At 51.3% G+C, this 18021-nt stretch overlaps 1 protein-coding gene across 2 annotated transcripts in view; it reads right to left on the reverse strand.

Annotated features, from left to right (window-relative positions):
• Positions 1–18021, reverse strand: part of Camk2a (calcium/calmodulin dependent protein kinase II alpha) — a 59701-nt gene that overhangs the window by 14848 nt on the left and 26832 nt on the right. Inside the window, exons 6-15 of one of the 2 annotated variants that reach the window (XM_028774314.1) lie at positions 17269–17334; positions 17096–17168; positions 13626–13728; positions 12136–12219; positions 11930–12024; positions 11057–11179; positions 10654–10737; positions 9285–9327; positions 5768–5808; positions 933–965 (exon numbers count right to left, since the gene is read on the reverse strand). In XM_028774314.1, the coding sequence (XP_028630147.1) occupies positions 933–965; positions 5768–5808; positions 9285–9327; positions 10654–10737; positions 11057–11179; positions 11930–12024; positions 12136–12219; positions 13626–13728; positions 17096–17168; positions 17269–17334 (745 nt within the window). Of the gene's footprint in view, positions 1–932; positions 966–5767; positions 5885–9284; positions 9328–10653; positions 10738–11056; positions 11180–11929; positions 12025–12135; positions 12220–13625; positions 13729–17095; positions 17169–17268; positions 17335–18021 lie in introns of those variants that run through there. The other variant, XM_028774315.1, reaches the window with a different exon arrangement.

The following is an 18021-nucleotide window of genomic DNA, read 5'->3' on the forward strand; positions in this document are numbered from 1 at the left end:
GGTGAGGAGGGCCCAGTGGCAGGAGGGGCTGGGTTAGGTTGTCGGCCTGGCTGCCTGGCTGCCTGGTGATTCTCTGGGCTCTGTGGTCTCCCAGACTCTGCCATCCAGATGCTTCATACAAAAACCCTGCCAGACCCTCCAGCCTGAGGGGACCCAGCTAAGCAGGTGGCCGAGGTGGGGCTGGTATAAAGGGGTACCTGCAAGGAAATCCCTGGCCTCTCTGGGGATAGAGGTGGGGTGTTGAGAGGGGCTTTTGGGGTCCTTTCTGCAAAGAGAGGGTACAGAAGAGCAGAAAGACACCATGGAAGCCACAGGATGGGAGAGAAACACACACTGGCAGGGAAAGAAGGAAGAGAGAGGCAGGCCCAGTGTGATAGAGGGCAGGCTTTTCAGAGGGGAGAAAAACCGCGCAACAGAGACAGCCATGAAACCAGAAGAAGAGGGACATGGGCCACCGTGTCACCCCGACACACTCTAGACAGAGGCATGGCTGTGGTTCCTCTGCTGGAGTGGCCTGCACCAGCTCAAGGAGCCTCCATGATGTCTGCTGCTTTGGCCAAACCTAGCCCCACCCTAGTAGCAAACGGCACAAACCAAGCCCTGAGATGAGTTCTTGAGCAGAGGGATGGGAAAAGCAAGAAGCCAAGGACTGGACTTGGTTCAAATCCACCTTTGACTGGAGGAAGGCCTTGGATCTGCTGTCGGCCTGCTGGTCTGGGCCATGGAGTTGGAGGTGTCAACAGAAACACGCAAACAACACACACACACACACAACACACATATTGTCACACAATGCACACATACCACACATGCCCTGAGCACGCTCTCCCCCGCCCTGGGTTCCTGTACGGCCTGCAGGAGGGAGCAGGAGCGAGGGAGCAAGGGTCTGAGGCCCAGCATTTACCCGTGCTTGGGAGACGGCAGACACTCACCATTAACTGAACGCTGGAACTGGACTTTCTTTTCTGGAAAAACAAGGAGAAGAGATGGGACAGGAAAAGACACAGCGTGAAAACAGCAGGGAGATTAGGAGGGAGGACGGCCTCGGGGCCATCCCCTGTGGTCCTTTCTGATCAGCAACGTCTAGCCTGGTGTTTTCTGGGTCCTCAAAGGCCTGTACCTGGCTCTACCGAACTAAGCTCTGAGTTCAAGGCCAAGCTTGCCTTCCACTAGGGCTATCTGCCATGTCTCACTGTAATAGGAAAGTTTGTCTTGAATCTTAGATGTTGGCTGCCTGGTCCTTTTAGGGAACAGCAAGGTGCTCAGACCTAGAAATGAGCCCCAGGTTCCCTGTGGTTTTTTACCAAACAGACCCTAGGCACACTGTCATTTGGGAAATTTGTCTTTTTATTTTTGTCCTTGTGAAACCCAAGGCCACGTATGCCAGACAAGCGCTCTGTTACTGAGTCCTGTACAGAAGAGCAGGTCCCCTCTCTAAGGACTTTGATGAAGTCTTTCTTGGTAGAACCTGGTCATGTCCACTTTCAAGATTATTCTCAGGTGACCCTGTTTGTGTTCGTGACTTCTCAGTAACTGATAGAGAAACTGAGGCATAGCCAGAAGTCTGGAACCTGAGCCTGGTGGCCCTGTCAGCTGGCCTCGGCTAGTCCTTGTAAACTGTACCATTCTTGTGTTAACTATGGGGTCCAGGGAAGAGGTGAGGACAGTGTAGGCTGCTTCTCCTTCACTCAGTCCTCAGATCCGAGCATCTTGAAGATTTGCTCATAGGTAGAATACAGGTCCTGAGTGGCACTTACATCCAGAGAAGACAGATGGGAGCCCTGAGAGGGGTGGCAGTCTTCACAGGTTCTCTTAGAGCCATGCTGAAGGGAAAAACAGGCTCTGAGGGCAAAGCTCTTTCTTCTGCCCAGAACTTCAAACAGACTCTCCTCAAAGGCTCATGCTGTCCTAGATACCCTGCCTTCTGAGGGCCAGAAGCCCCTTGCCTACTACCCCATGAAGAGAGTAAAGGAGAGACTTAAGGTCTCCCTTTAAAAGGTCTCTCCAGTGTAGGCCTGAGCTACAATATGCCTTGAGAGAGTCAGGTTAGATTTGGGGCTTCCTGCTTTTCTATTCCAGTAAACATCTGTATGCTAACGTGCGCCCTTTAACCAGGGCCTCCACACGCTAGACAATATGCCTCGATGGAGCTTTCTCTCTCATGTGTTCATGGGGCATGAGTGCACACCTGCCCAGGTGACTAGGTAGTGTGGCTTCATTACAAAGTATGGCATATGCATCCTCTCTTTCTCTTGTCCTCTCTCTCTCTCCTCTCCTCTCCTCTATGCTGGCCTCCCTCCATGGCTACAGCTTGGCCAGACAGCGTGTAGGGAATGGGGACAGGCCGATACAGCTCAGCCATCAGCAGAAACCCGAGGAGACCCACGTGGGCCGGAAGGTTCCAGGTGGAACATGGAGAGGGAACACAGGGCAGAGACTGCATCAGATTCGGACGCACAGTGACAGGATGGAACATGGGGGAGAGGTGGACAACGGCACGGATGGGACACCAACAGGGCAGTGAGTGGGGTGAGGGGTGGGAGCACTGGATGCCTCTTATGGAAACCAAGCCTAGAGGAGGCCAGGGCTGGACACTGCTCCTTGGGGACAGGACTCTATCTTCTAGAATGACAAATGCAGGTGACAGTTATCCAGCCTGACCAGCACTTGAGAGTTGGAGTGAAAGTGGGGGCTGTCAGCAAAAGCAGAGTTGCTTCTCCTAGAACCTTAGAGCTGGCTCTAAGGTCAACAAGGGAAAGGAATTACAGTTCATCTTAGCCCTGAAAAGACTGCAAGGGCTCAAGAAGTACAAGAGCGAGCTCCTATCTGTCAATCAGGCCCGGCGACGCTTCCCTCGGTGACAGAGCAGGCTGCACAGCCTCTCCAGTCAAGCTCCACGTGGAGCCATTTGTCTCTCAGCACACAACTGTAGAGATTGTGTGGAAAGAGCACAGATTCCCCCTTAAGCAGGGGGTGTGTGTGTATGATGCAGCTCTCGGAGGCCTCTCTGGTGAGACCACCTCATCAGACTTTATAAACAACTCTGTGCTCTCCTGGTAGAGATAGCAAGACCAGGGCCAGCCCCTGGGAAGAAGCGATAATGAGGTTCCGACTCAACCCCGTGGCTTTTGGACTTGAGGATTTGAATGTATAACTGTTACCTCCCCTAGCCCTGCTACTCTCTCTGCTCCATGGAGGAACAAGGTAGAGTCAGCCATGTTCCCCAAGTCTTAAGCCAGCCCCCAGTTACTCTTCCCTCCTCCATGTCTAGGAAAGGAGGTAGGCTTAAGAAGGAGTGGCTAGGCCCCTTCGAGTTTCTCTTCAGCCACATCTAGGCCACCCTGAGAGGTCACTTAGGGTGTGCCCTACCTTGAAGGAAACAGGCACATTTTGTCCAGCTGTCTCGACAGCTGTCACCCTGGTAACTAGCAGAGAGTACCATGGTAGAAGCAATTCTTAACCTTGGCCAGTGCTCCTTTCTGCCTCTGTCCAAGGGCTGCTAGACCTGGAGTTTCAGCCTTAGCTCTAGCCCAACACGAGCCTCTCCTGATCCCAAACCCAGTGGCCCTTCAACAGTCTGCCAGGCCCAATGTGAGCTCTTCAACAGTCTGCCAGGGCCAATCCAGACCAGGATACTCCAGCTCAGCAGCTACACACCTCTTTAAACCTGCAGCGCCCCCATGTGGTATAATCCTCTAGCACCCGTTTTAAGTTGGGAGCAAAAGTTAACTCAAGGACACTCAGACAGCAGAGTAGGGTCCACCATAAGATACCTATTAATTCTGTGACAAATGTGTTAACTTTTCACCTGAGATTTCCAAGTGTTTCCTTGAGCCTGCTTTGTTTTCGAGAGAAAACAAAGTCTGACACACAAAACAGGAAAGCTATTCCTGCTCCGAAGGCTTCTCGCGCACATAAGCACTGTTCACACTCTCCACATGTGTTAGCCCAGCTGAACCTCACGGCCATCCAAGGAGGAGGGAGAGAAGGAAGCACAGCCCCGGGACTTGAACCAGCCATGCCCCGGGTGTCAGTAACCCACCCTGTTCTATTACCCAGCATGATAACTCCGGCATGGAGGTGTTGAGGTTGAAATACTTGCAGGAAACTCAGGACCTTAAAAACTGAGTCTTCCTCTTTCTAGATCTCTGAGTACCAGGAACCTCCCTAGGATATTTGGGTCCAAAGAGTTCATTTTGAAAAACATTGACTTTTGTCTAATAACCAAATAATCATGTATAGTCTTAATGGCAGGGACACATTCTGAGAAATGTGTCATGATGTGGTTATGTTATGTTGCTATATAGGTGTCCTTATGCCTCTGTAAATTATGTCATTATGTCACTCTATGGCACCTTATAGATTATGTCACTCTATAGGTATCTTAGACCTCTATACAGGTGCCTTAGGCCACATTATATCTCTAGTGCTCCTAGGCTCCAAAGCCAAACAGCATGTTACTGTACCAAATACAGAAGGCATCTGGTAAGTACTAAGTATCTAAACAAATCTAAGCATGTCTAAGTATGGCAAGGGCCTGGCATAGTGGTGCATACCAGCAAATCTAGCTCTCTGGAGGCTAAGCCAGGGAGATGGAGAGTTTGAGGCTGGCTTGGGCTGCATGGTGAGATTCTCTTTAAAAAGGCAAGGAAAGGAAAAAGTTGAGGGAAGGTATTGCAAAACTGCTAGGCAATAGGAACTTCCCAGTTCCACTGTAGTCTTTGAGGATCACCATTGCATATAAGGTCTGTCACTGACCGAGCATCATTACACAGCACGTAGCCACGGCCCTCAAGCACACACAACGAGACAGGAGAATAGTTAGATTGAGGAGAAAGGTTGCTTTTGGGGGGTCTGGGGGGGGCTATGTTTTCAGAGCTGAAATCTCGGAAATCATCACCAAGTCCACATCCCACCTGAGAATGTAAGAGAGCCTGAGGTGGGAAAGGGGGATGGGCAGAGGAGAAGCCCAATTCTGGCCTGAGATACCCAGCCCAGATACCCCCCATGCAGTCAGAGGCAGCCCATAGCCATTCTAAATGAAGCTGTACAGCCACCAGCACACATTGAATGGCCACCCAGGCCATTCAGGACCTCACATCTTCTAATGTCCTGGGTGGGTGAGTACAGAGTCCAGACTAAGACAGTCTCCAGGGGTGAGACCTTCCACGAGGCAGTCAGATGGCAGAGGAGGAGGGGGCTGCAGAGCAGAGGGACTAGACCCCAGAGACCAGAGGGAGAAGTGAGGGAAAACAGGAAAGAGGGGCCAGAAAGTATGGAGAGAGAGGCAGCCTGAGCATCAGGGGTGGGCACGAGGAGATGGGTATTGGTGGAGAAGAGGGCCCTCTGGATCCCAAAGCCTGGTGAAATAAATAGCTGCCCATTCTCCATGGGCCTTACAGGCTACACTAGTATATGCACAGACCAGGGCCCATCCAGTCCCTCACACTTGGGCAGGAGGAAGTCACCTCAGTGACCATTTCTGTCCCCTTTGCACTTTTGCACAGTTTTCCAGCCCCGTAGAGCCTCAGATCTACCCTCCTCAAGATCTGCCCCTCTCTTGTGCTCCGAGCAACCCAGGCCACCTGCCATCCCCAATCTGCTCCCAGCAAGCTTGGTGAGAGGTAGGCACCGGAGCACAGACCGGGTGATCTGGGGAGGGCTGGGCCCTGGATCTGACATGTCACCATTGGTGAGGCCAGGGCTTGTCTGAGGCCTGACAGCAGGTCTCTGCCAGAGTCAGGCCTGCTGGCTCCTGGGGACTTACCTTCACACCATCGTTCTTCTTGTTTCCTCCGCTCTTCCCTCCTGTGGAGGAGAGAAAGTAGAGGGTTAGCAACACCAGACAAGGCACCAGGGCCCACAGTGTGAGGAAGAGCAGCATTTGCAGGCAGCAGAGCAGCCGGGCCGAGAGTAGTGGAGGGTGGATTGTCGGGACAGAGTCGGCTTGGCGGCCAGTGAGAGACTTCCTCCTCCTTCCACGTGTCGTCTTCCACCGTCTACTCCCTCGTCAACAACCCACAGAGTGGGCCTGGGATGCCCAGTTCTCAGCAGTCTCAGGGATAGCCCTGTGACTTTGGGGCCTGGAGAGATGTCCAGTGTGTCCCGGGACAGAAGGGTTGCTGTTTCAGCCTGGGGATTCCCTCTGAATTCCTGTCACCAATGCTGGTGGTGGCCAACTCAGAAGCCTGCAGCCTGGTTGAGACCTGGAAGCTCCCTGCTTTGGCCCCCACCTGCCCTGGCCCTCTCTAATTTTAGCCCCATGCTGCTGCTGAGGTCATGTGTCAGCCCTGCCTACTCACTCTGGACAGCTGCGGACTGCATTTTGCTGGTGATGAGAAGCAGATGTCCCCCCTGCTGGGGCCCACCCCTGCCAGAGTACTCATTCCCTGCCCTTCTTCTCAAGTAGTATAGGCCTAACTAAGTTTAACCTCCAGAATCCCACTGTGGGGCTGGCTGAGTCCCAGTGATAGACAAACTCAGCCTCAGCTCTCACAGAAGCTTGCACCATGCATTTCCCTCACCTCCCTCATTTCCTGGCTGGAACCCTGGCAGTAAGCATGAGCCAGAAGGTAGCATGAATGCCCAGCCCTGCCCTGCTGCGTTACCTGTACTTCAGACTTTTAAAAAATGCCTTAAATAGACATGGCTCTATGAAGTGCTTAGCATAGCATTCAGAGTGTATACAGTCGGTGCTCAATTGCAGCTATGATTAGTCCTTCTCCTGGAAGCCCTAAGAGGGTGAACTGGGCATGGGGGTGGGGACACTGACAGCCCAGGGGCTCTGATGAGCTCCCAGATACCCCAGCTCTCTCAGTCCCTGTATGACTCTCCCTGTAACCTGTCAAAACTCCCAAGGGGTAGAGGTTTTTTCTGTGTGCCAAGCCTGAAAGGACTTGTGTCTGTCTCTTCAGGCTGCAGGAGTGGATCCAAAACAAACCTCAAGGAGCGTGTTCTCCTTGGAAACTCTCGGTTCCAGACCAGTGTTATACAGGTTTGTGTTCAATGTAGCCAGACTCTGGTTTTCTGTTCAGAATGGGCCCAGACTGGCCCTGACTCACTGTGTGACCTTGTTCTGATCCTCCTGCCTCCATTTCCTGAGTCCTGGGATTACAGCCATGTGCCAACACACACAGAGACATTGCTCTTGGGTTTTGGTGTTGTTTGTTTGATGGATTTTTTTTGTTGTTTTGTTTGTCTCTAGACAAGCTCTCCTGGCTGTCCTGGAACTCGTTTTGTAGACCAGGGCTAGCCTTGATTTTTATTTGCTACTGGAGATAGGCTTCATGCATTTTGGGCAAACACTCGACCATCCAAGCTACATCCCTATCTCCCAGACTGATTATCAAAAGATCACAAAAATCTGAAGTGGAGGATGGGAGTCTGTAAAAATTCTCTTGATTTTTTTAATTTGATATGTATGTCTTGTATGCACATGTAAAGGGTAATGTTGGATACCTTGGTCATGCTTTTTTTTTTTTTTTGACTGGCTCTCACTATATAGCTCTGGCTAGAACTTGCTATGTAGAGCAGGCTGGTCTCAAACTCACAGAGATTCACTTGTTTCTCTGCCTCCTGAGTGCTGGGATTAATTAAAGGCACATACCACCAGCCCCTCCTTATGTTTTGAGACAGGGTTTCTCACTAAGCCTGGGGTTTACTGATCTGCTAGACTACTGGTCAGCTAGCCCTGTCTCCTAGTTATTGGGATTACAGGTGGGTACAGACACATCTAGCTTTTCACACGGGTGCTGGGGATCTGAACTCAGTTCCACATGCTTGCCCAGCAAGCCATCTCCCACAGACTCCTCTCCCCAGCTCCCAAATCTCCTGATTTTTAATGGTTAGAAATTTACTCCCCAATTTTTCTTTTATTTCTTTTTTCTCTCTCTTCTCCTTTTTTTTTGTATTGGAAACCAAAGACAGGTCCAAAAATTCTTCTTTAAAAAAAAAGATTTATTTATGTATGTTTGTGTGAATTTATGTGTTCCATGTGTGTACAGGACCCCATGAAGGTCAGAGAGACCATTAGATTCCCTGGAATTGGAGGCAGTTGTGAGCCTCCATGTAAGTTTTGAGAATTATGTCTGAGTCATGTGTAAGAGTAATAAATGCTCCTAAATTCTGAAGTTAACATTCCCCACAAACAAACAAACAAACAAACAAACAAAGAACCACTTTTTACACAGCCCTGGCTTACAGAGCCATGGGCCCCATTCCGTGGGCTTTGAGACTGGCATTTTCCAGTCTATAATTGTAAAACAAAAAAACAAAAATACAAAACAAGCAAACCCTCTGTCTGTGCACCTTTCGGTGGTCAGTGAAAGGAATGGCCAGAACCACGTCTCAGGACAGTTCAGTGTGGATGAAGCCCATATCTAAAGCTAGCCTTTCCCTTTCCAGCTGGTCATTGGATAGGCAGACCCTCCTAGGGGACCCAGGCCTACACCCTGCTCAGAAGTGACCCCTGGCTTCAGTGGGCCTGTGTCTGTCTGTGTAGCTGTCTAAGCTGGCCTAGCCCCAGTGCCAAGACCCCTTTAGTGAACCCTGTCTCTTCCGCTGTCTGCTCCACTGCCCAGGACTCCCTGGGGAGAGGCACTGGCCTGTCACTAACCCATGTGCTGAGAGGAGCTGCTAAGCTCTGACAATAATCCCTTTCCCTCCGGTTTGGAGCTACATGCCCAAGTACTTGGGCTCTCCATGCCTGGGAGTTTCCTGCCCTGGTCTACTGGGTAACCCCACTGATATAAAAGCTCCAGCTGTGAGTTGGTCAGACCTGTGCTGAAGACAGGTTCTGCCTCCCTTGAGTTCTGGAACCAGGGCAGAGACAGAGCACAGGTTTCTATGCTTCTGTCAGCTCCACATGGAAAAAAGAGATAGCCCTCCCAGCCTTGTAATGAGACAACTTGAGTTGAAGCTCAGGGCCTAGAGGACTCACCTCTAAGATTAGTGTTCCCTGAGTATGGCTCCTTCCTGCTGGACTAGACTCCAATAGCTGTCTTCCCCTCTAGCTGGCCTGGCCTGAGAACCCCAGTGCTGCTGTAGACTGGGGAACTAGACTCAACCTTTAACTAGGCGTTGGTTTGCTAGCTAACTAGGCATTGGTTTGCTAGCTTTTGGTTTCTCTTCTTTCCTTTCTTCATCCTGACTGTGGTGGATGCGCTAAACCTAGATCATGGTGTCCTCTGCAGCTCTATCTCTGGGAACACCCAGCTGCCCAACAGTGTAATGTCATCCAGCAGACCTGTGCAGGATGTACTGGGGACTCTAGCCCCACCACCTACCGGAGAAGTTCCTGGTGGCCAGCATGGTGGTGAGGATGGCTCCCTGCAACAGACAAGAGGGGCCCAAGAAGAGGCACAGGTGAGGGGAGGGGCGGAGACAGGAACAGAAGGACATGGGGAAGAGAAGGCAGTGTGCCCTTCAGAGACAAGTCAAAGTCCCTCCCCAGCCCCTCCACTTGACCACGTACCACCCTCTAGCCCAGAGCCCATCCACTCTCCCTGGAGAAGGTAGCTTCGGCAGGCACAGCCCTTGAGACAGACATTAGGTCCCATGGCCTGGCCAAAACTAATGAACTCAAGAACACTCTGGCAGAGGCTCTTAAAGGTTACAGAAGTTTCCCGCTTGGGTTGGAAGGCAGCTAGGCTCAGAGGAGCTGGCTCTCGAATCAACCCTTCCTTCCATGGCCCCTGGACCAGACCAGGATATTAACTTGGAGAAGCCCTCTGTGCTGGTGAAGGACTGGAAACCATGGCCCAACCTGTCCTTGTATTATCTCATTAAGACCTGACTCGGACCATCTCCAAATCCAACTGCCCTTCACATTGAGAATTGCTGATGTCCACACTTGGAAACTTCCTCTGGGACACTTCCCACTGGGGTGAGAGTGAGATTCAGTTCCCCTGACATTGAGCCACACCTTCGGCCTAGGTCACCATCCTGAGATTTCTATCCAGGTCTAGAAGCAGTGGGTAAGTGGGTTCTGGGTGAGCCAGGCCTCCACCTCGACCCTCATTGCCTCATCAGGCACACTGACAGCTATCTATCATTACAGAGCCTTCCTGAGTACAGGACCTGCTCAGCCCACCTCGAGGCCATAGTGGCTTTCTCAGGCCTTCCAACCTATCTCTGGTACACTCATCTACTACTCTTCCATGCTTGACAACTGGGCTCTTTCTCTCAACAGTAGTTTCAGGTCTAGTCACGTGTTGTCCGCCTCCTCCTCTCTTAAGCCAGTCTTGGTCCCCTAGAAAGTAGTGCTCACACTTGCAGACATCTGTACTGGCCATCCTTCAATCTGGAACATCTCCCCATTGTCACTCTACACCTGCTTGTTGTGAAGAGTCAACTCAAATGCCACTGCCTCCAGGAAAGCCACTTGAGATACTTCCCAGAATCCTCCAGGCCAGGGAAGGTCATCATCCTGGTATGTTACCAACCACTAGGCACAGTACTCACCATGCCCCAGCAGAGTCCTGCTTGTCTGCCCTCTCAGCCAGAGTGCAGACAGGATGGGATGGGGTCAGATATGCTGCTCACTCCTCCAGACCCCTTGGGGGCCAGCATGCAAGAACGACCAGTTAACATACGTGAAACCAATGAAGAAAAGAGCTAGTGAGCCCAGGGTTGCCAGGAATACGGACAGGTTACCTTCAGTTTTCTCCGGGCATTGAACTTCTTCAGGCAGTCCACGGTCTCCTGTCTGTGCATGCAGGAGGCCACGGTGGAGCGATGCTGAAAAGAGAGGAAGAACTTGTGTGAGGAGAAGGCCAGTGGCACAACAGACTGACCTAATATCATTTGAGCAGAACCATGGCAATATCTTAAGGAGGATGATCCTTCATTCTGCTACATGGTGTAGGATGGTCAGGATCGGAGCACCAGTAAGTCAGCACCAGTGACACTCCCAACAGATGCCAACCCATAATATCCCTCATTTCTATATTGTCCTGAGACCCACAGTGAGCCAGAGATTCACAGAGAAGGCCCGCTCAACCCCACTGGACCCTGAGAGACTAGGCCTCCCGGGTGGGTGTGGCTGATAAAGGCTCACCGAGATCCATGGGTGCTTGAGAGCCTCTGCAGCCGTGATGCGTTTGGATGGGTTGATGGTCAGCATCTTATTGATCAGATCCTTGGCTTCCGGGGTGACGGTGTCCCATTCTGGTGATGGGAACTGGAAGGGGCAGAGGGGCCAGGTTTGCCTAGCCTGCCCCAGGCCACCCCTGCGATCCTCCAGCCCCTGACTGGCAGGGGAGCAGGCAGGGGTTCTCATGCCCAAACACTCAGGTATCCACGAAGTACTTAGAAACATGGGTGCCAGAGCCAGACTGCTACCCTCGAGTCCCACACGCTAAGCCTCTGTCCTTAACCTCCTTATGAGTATACTGAAGGGTAAGACCAGTGACTATGTCATAGATTGAGGTGATGCTTTTGTGATTATTACAGGTCAGACATTCAGAAGAATGCTACAAAAGACTCAGTCGTCTATTCATATATGGAAGAGGAAAAAAAAGCATGTCTCAGAGTCAGGTGTGGTGGGACACAGTGATCATCTCAGCACGTGGGAGGTGGGGGCAGGACAACAGGAGTCCTTGGCTACACAGTGACTCTCAGACCAGGCTGGTCTCCTGAGACATCTTTTGAATATTAACTAACTATGAATAGATAAGTAAATAAATAAAATGCTTGGGGCCTGTCCTTTCTACCTTCTAGTGCCCCATGGGATAAACTTCATGACTTTTAGACCCTCATTGTTAGGCACCATGTGGTCATAGCCTGACTCTGACGGTCAGTCTTAGAGCATCCCTGGACTTCATCCTCTGCAGTGGTAGAGAGTGGCGGTGTGTCCTCAGATCTCTGGCCTCTTAGGCCACTGGCTCTCACCAGAAGGGGAGCACCAGCCGGAGAGGGGAGTAACACTCACATCATAGGCACCAGCTTTGATCTGCTGGTACAGGCGGTGCTGGTCCTCGTCCCAGAACGGGGGATACCCAACCAGCAAGATATACAGGATGACGCCTGGAGAGAGGAGCAGGAGAGGAGAGATGAAGCAGGAGAGTGGTGGAAAGTGGACAGGGTCCTATAGGCCAGGATGGCTAGGAGACAAACAGGCCTTCCAGATGGACTTACCACAGGCCCACAGGTCCACGGGCTTCCCGTACGGGTCCTTCCGCAGCACTTCTGGGGAGAGGTATCCAGGTGTCCCTGCGAACCCTGCTCCCCAGACACACAGACAGGCAGACACACACACAGAGGTTGGCACGTGAGTAGCCTGGAGCAAGACCCTGCAGGAGAGGGGACGAGGATAGCCCTGGAGCTGGAGAACACAGCCCTGCCCCAAAGCTGGGGTTGTACTGTGCCAACCCAGGGGCCTTGGTAAGCTGGTGAGGCCTACATACCGGACTGGGACCAACAGACAGGTGTACACCACACCTCCATTCTACTCCCCACTCCATCCGGAGCCTCAGGTAGACCACAGTAATCAATCACAGACCACCTTTTCCCTGGGTTCCAACTTTCACTGTACCCATTACCTACCACTTGCTGGTGGCCTTTAAGAGCTGATCTACTGTCCACACCCCATACCCTGCTCAAGGGATGCTCACGAGATGTCAGAGCCTTGTTCCTAATTCTGACTAACTCTCATTCGTGTGTGTGTGCATATGCGTGTGTTTTCCAGGCCTTAGTGTCCTGATCTATGAAACAAAGAATTAGAAGGTCTTACCTTTAATATTTCTTAATATTGAGAGGATTGTTGGAAGAATGAACACCAAGATTATCTTAACTAGATACCTTAACTAGTTGTCTCAGGAGCAGTTACTAGTTGCTGCGGATGTGTGCTAAGCATTGGACTGGGCACACACGTCACATGCCTGCTCTAAGTTACCCTCTTGGATTCCCTGAGAAACATGCTACTGTCCTTTTCTAAGAGATGAGGAAAACAAGACTTGGTTAAAACCGCACACCTTGTAAGTAGCAAAGTCAGGATCTGAACCTAGAACTCTGGTTCTTGTTTGTCTTTGTTTTGTTTCAAGGAAGGGTGTCATATCTGTAGCCCAGGCTGGCCTTGAACTCTCAGTTATTCTGTTTCTACCTTCCACGTGCTGGGATTAGAGGCAGGTGCCACCACACCCAGTTTAAGAGTTCTGGGTCTCAACCACTGGCCACTGTTGTTCAGTAAGATGTACCCAGATAGAAAAAAATATGTCCCATCGTTACCAATCCCAAGGCATGCTGGGACATCTGCACTCACGCAACAGAGCTCCATACCTGTCAGTTTCTCCTGACCTTTCTCAAGCTGCTTAGCCTGTATGTCCCTCCTCTGTGACACCCAGTATCCAGGGTTAAGGGGAAACCTACAGAGTTCCCACCAGAGTATAAGTGAATGCTCTTACAAACAAGATAGAGCACCTGGTTAATGATGGGCCTGTTTCCATACCTAGTTCTGACAGAGAGAGGTCGACACTGCCCACTGCTCAGAGGCTGGCTGGGTGCAGCTTGTGTTTTCTGGGTCTCACATGGCCAAACAGCCATCTCATCTTAGGCAGAAGGTTCCCAGGGGCAACATATGTCACCCAAAGTCTGCCCTTCCCCTCCCTGCCACCCTACACCCCACTCACCAAACCATGCCTGCTGCTCCCCCTCAACCTCTATGGCCAGGCCAAAGTCTGCCAGCTTCACAGCCGCACCCTTGAGCTTCGAGGCCAGCAGCAGATTCTCAGGCTTCCCAGGACCAGGAAGGGAGAGAGAGAAGGAGGCCCAAGAGATAGTCAGTAGGTTCAGAACCTCACCCGCTGCCAGGACACACAGGAAGAATGGCTGAATGGCCCGGGGTCTCACCCCCTCCCACACCTCCAGACCCAGGGTCCTGAGTTTCTGTGTCCAAGAGGGGGGACTGTGGCAAGACCCACATCATTTGCAACAGAAGGATTCTCCCCAGGGTTGAGAGCTGTGGGCAAGGGGAGCTGAAACAAAGTGGTACCACCTAACCTCATTCAGAAGGTGGCAGCATCATTTAGTATCAGGACAGTGGTGTGGTCCACCATCCATCTCCCACAAGTCACCCCAGTGACCTCAGAACAGGTACCTTGCTTCCTACAGTGACCTTCTTCCACCCCTAGAAACAGTTGTGCAGTGGCCTTTGCATCCCGTGTGCTCCCTGTATGGCTTGCTTGCCTCCCAAGTATCTCTGTCCTGTTCTCGGTCTCATGTCAAGCCCTCCAAAGAGCTCTCTCTCTCTCATCCACCCTAGCACCTGTTGTTAACCATGTGTTCGTCATGTGTACAAGATGGAGAAAGTAGGGCTTTTTTTTTATTCCATACATTTTTCCCCCTCCCCTTCTCCCTCTCGCTCCGGCCCTACTTGCTCTGTCCCAAAGGTTTATTTATTTATTTATTATATGTAAGTACATCATCGCTGTCTTCAGACACCCCATAAGAGGGCATCAGATCCCATTACAGATGCTTGTGAGCCACCATATAGTTGTTGGGATTTGAACTCAGAACCTCCAGAAGAACAATCAGTGCTTTTAACCACTGAGGTATCTCTCCAGCCTGAAAGTGGGACTTCTGTGTGTGTGTGTGTGTGTGTGTGTGTGTGTGTGTGTGTACGTGCATGTGGCTTCTGGGGCATCAAGGCTGCTGCCTCTGTCTTGGGCCCCCAAATTCTTCCACTTGCTAGGGCTTCCTATCACCTTGAGCGTGAACAAAGGGGAGCTAAGAGTATGGAATCCACACTTAAGACAGTCTCAGCTTTTGGGATAATGGCTAGTCTTTTTTTTTTTCTTTTTTGTTTGTTTATTTATTTATGTGAGTACACTATAGCTGTCATCAGACACACCAGAAGAGGGCATCAGATCCCATTACAGATGGTTGCGAGCCACCATGTGGTTGCTGGGAACTGAACTCAGTACCTCTGAAGGAGCAGTTGGTGCTCTTAATCGCTGAGCCATCTCCCCTGACCCACAGTCTCAGCTTTTAATTCCAGTGCTGCCACTGCTGCAATGGAACCTGGGCAAATGATTTTCCTTCTCTGAGGGTTGATTTCCTCTCAGAGAAAACGGACAGATGCCTGACATGTAGTAGCATGGTGCCTAGGCGTGTAAAGAGCTCTGTGAACACCAGGCCCCAGTACTTAAACTTCCTGCTGGGTGCTGGGCAGGAGCACTCTATAGAGAGCCAGAGTAGCTGCTGTCTACTCTGGCTCCCTTTTCCCAGCAGGACTTTCAGGGACCCTACCAGACCTTACACAGTCCAAAGTTAGCCTTGGCCCAAAGAAATATGGCCCTTCCACCTGGCTTGGTGAGGCCTCCTTTGTCTTCAGGGGCTGTGTTCCCAACATGTCCCATGTCTCAGTAGTGTCCTGCCCTGATTTGAAGAATGTACTGCTAATTAGAGATTCCAGAGTGGCCTAAATCTGGGCCGCTTCTCAGCTCTCAAGCATGGTCTGTTACCATAACAACAGCAGACCCTTTGGGGAAAGCCCTTGGACTGAGACCTTGTTCTTGGGCCTACCTTCTCGTCACCAAGGTACCAAGACCTCACCTAGGGCACAGGTGAGACCTCAAGGAGGGCCTAAGGTAGTAAGAAAGAGGTAGGGAGCCTTTTCAGAATACTGTCGCCTGAAGGATGGGGACAGGCTGGTTGCTCAACACGAAAGCTATCCAGGCTCAGAAGGCCTGGAGTCAATCCTGGTGAGAATGGGGGGTTTGCAGCTCTGGGAAGCCTGAGGAGCATTTCTCAATGGCTCTGGGGCTCCCCAAAAGCCTTTTGCCTTCCAAATTGGGGGTTGTAGGCAGTGTCCACAGTGAGTATAAGAAAGTGTGAATGTGTATGTGTGTTGGGGGTGGGGGGTCTTGCCAGGGCTACCCCATAGGATGTCTGCACAGTCACTGATGGCCAAGGTCCCTGGACACCTGGCATGCCTGCCCTAGAGGGACTTTCTGGACCTAGACGGTGAGGTCACAGGCTCTGGGGTGAAAACAAACCAGCGATCCCTGTCCTTGCTCAGACTCCACTGAAATGCATATCCTTGACAACCCTTATATTCTCTCTGTCTGCTTCCTGTTCTGTAAGATGGGGTTTTTGTGAGTTACTATGTTGAGGTCGAGCTGGCACAGGAGACCCACAGGTAGCCCATGACAATGCTAGACAGATTTTCAAGTGTTATTCCTTCCCTTCAGATGACCAAAAGGTGGCACAGAGATCCCCGCCCCCACCCCCAGCCCTGTTTTCCTTCTCCTCTGCCCGACAGAGATCCAGGAATAAGAGTAACAGGGTGTCTCTATCCCAGGAATTTTCTAGTTTCATTTGGTAGCTTCATCAATGGGGGCAGAGGTTGCCCTGACAACCCCTTCTGTAAGGAAGCTGAGTCTCTTGCAAGATAGTCCCACCCAGGGGTTGAAAGTGTCCAATAGTTAAGAATGCTCTTCCAGAGAACCAGGGTTTGAATCCTAGTGCCCACATAAAGGTGTGCAAAGTGCCTGTAACCCCAGTTCAAGGGGGTCTGATGCCCTTTTCTGGCCTCCACAGGCACCAGGCATGTGTGTGGTTCACATAGGTGCGCGCGCGCACATACACACACACACACACACACACATACACACACACACATACACACACACACACACATACACACACACACACATACACACACACACATATACACACATACACACACACACACACATACACACACACACACTCATGATGCACATACAAGCATTCTGTCAAAACACTCATATACAAAAAGTAAATAAATCTTAAAAAAAAGAAAAAAGAAAGAAAAAAGCCAAGTAGCTGGAAGGCAGCAGACTGAGCTCCACTTCCTTTCCAATACACAGGGCAGCCTCAGTCTAAACCATCTCACCTGGTACAAACCGCATGGGGCTAGACCCCCTGGTAGTCCTACCTTCCCGAGCTCAGCTGTCTTGACAGCTGGAAAACACAGCCACCCACCTCAAGGAGGAGAAATGAAAGGAATTCCGGGAATGCTGATTCAGAGGGCTGAGGCCCCAGATGAAGGGATCTGGGTGGGAAGGGAGTGCAGAGGCAGGAGACCTGGGAGAGCTGCTTCTCCAGGGTTACTCACCTTCAGGTCGCGATGCACCACACCCATCTGGTGACAGTGCAGCACAGCCTCCAGGATCTGCTGGATACAGTGGCTGGAGAGAAAGGGGGAGGGGTCAGGCCACTTGGAAAGCTGACTGCAGGCAAAGGCACCCTACCTCCAGGCACCTCTGCCTGGCTGCAGCCGGTACTCACCTGGCATCAGCCTCACTGTAATACTCCCGGGCCACAATGTCTTCAAACAGCTCCCCACCAGTGACCCTGGGGAGACAGATATAGAGTCACGCTCTGACTGAGACTCCAGGAGCCACGTGCCCTGGAGGAACCTTCTGGAAATCATCTGAGAAGGGCAGAGCTGGGGACCTTAGAATCTCAGTCCCCAAAGGAAGAACTGGATCACAAAGGCCCCTGCAGCCACCCTGTTCCTGTTTTCTGACACACGCAGTTTTCCCTTACCCCTTTCCCGGCCTCACTGGGCCCAGACTGGTGGGGACAGTAACTCAGAAGCAATCCCTGGGTCTATGAGGCTCCTGGAAGCTGTGGGCTGTTTGGTTTCTCACTTAGCTTATTTTTACACTTTTCTATTTATGTTTAAATATTTTTCTTATTTTTTTTTAATTGAGTGGGAGCTATGAAGATTTCCCATGTGCTCCTGTCCCCGCTTCTGAGCATCACTGTGTTTTACAGACCAGACAAGCATCCTCACTGATTCTCACTGGCCCACCCAGGAACAACTGAAGCCTGTCATTTCCTTCCTGCTTTGACAAACCAGATTTCAAAATGAAACTTGATACCCCCACCACGAACAGCAAGGCGGCAGCATCACTGGCCACAAATAGAGAAGCAAAAAATAAACTGATGGTGCTGGCTGGGATGTGTCTGGTGTTTTAAGCAGAAAGACCAGCTTGTGCAGCCTTGGGAGAGGCCCACTGGACAGCCTACGAGCGC

The sequence above is a fragment of the Grammomys surdaster genome, unplaced genomic scaffold (genome assembly GCF_004785775.1).
Source record: "Grammomys surdaster isolate TR1022 unplaced genomic scaffold, NIH_TR_1.0 239, whole genome shotgun sequence".
In the NCBI taxonomy this organism is placed as follows: domain Eukaryota; kingdom Metazoa; phylum Chordata; class Mammalia; order Rodentia; family Muridae; genus Grammomys; species Grammomys surdaster.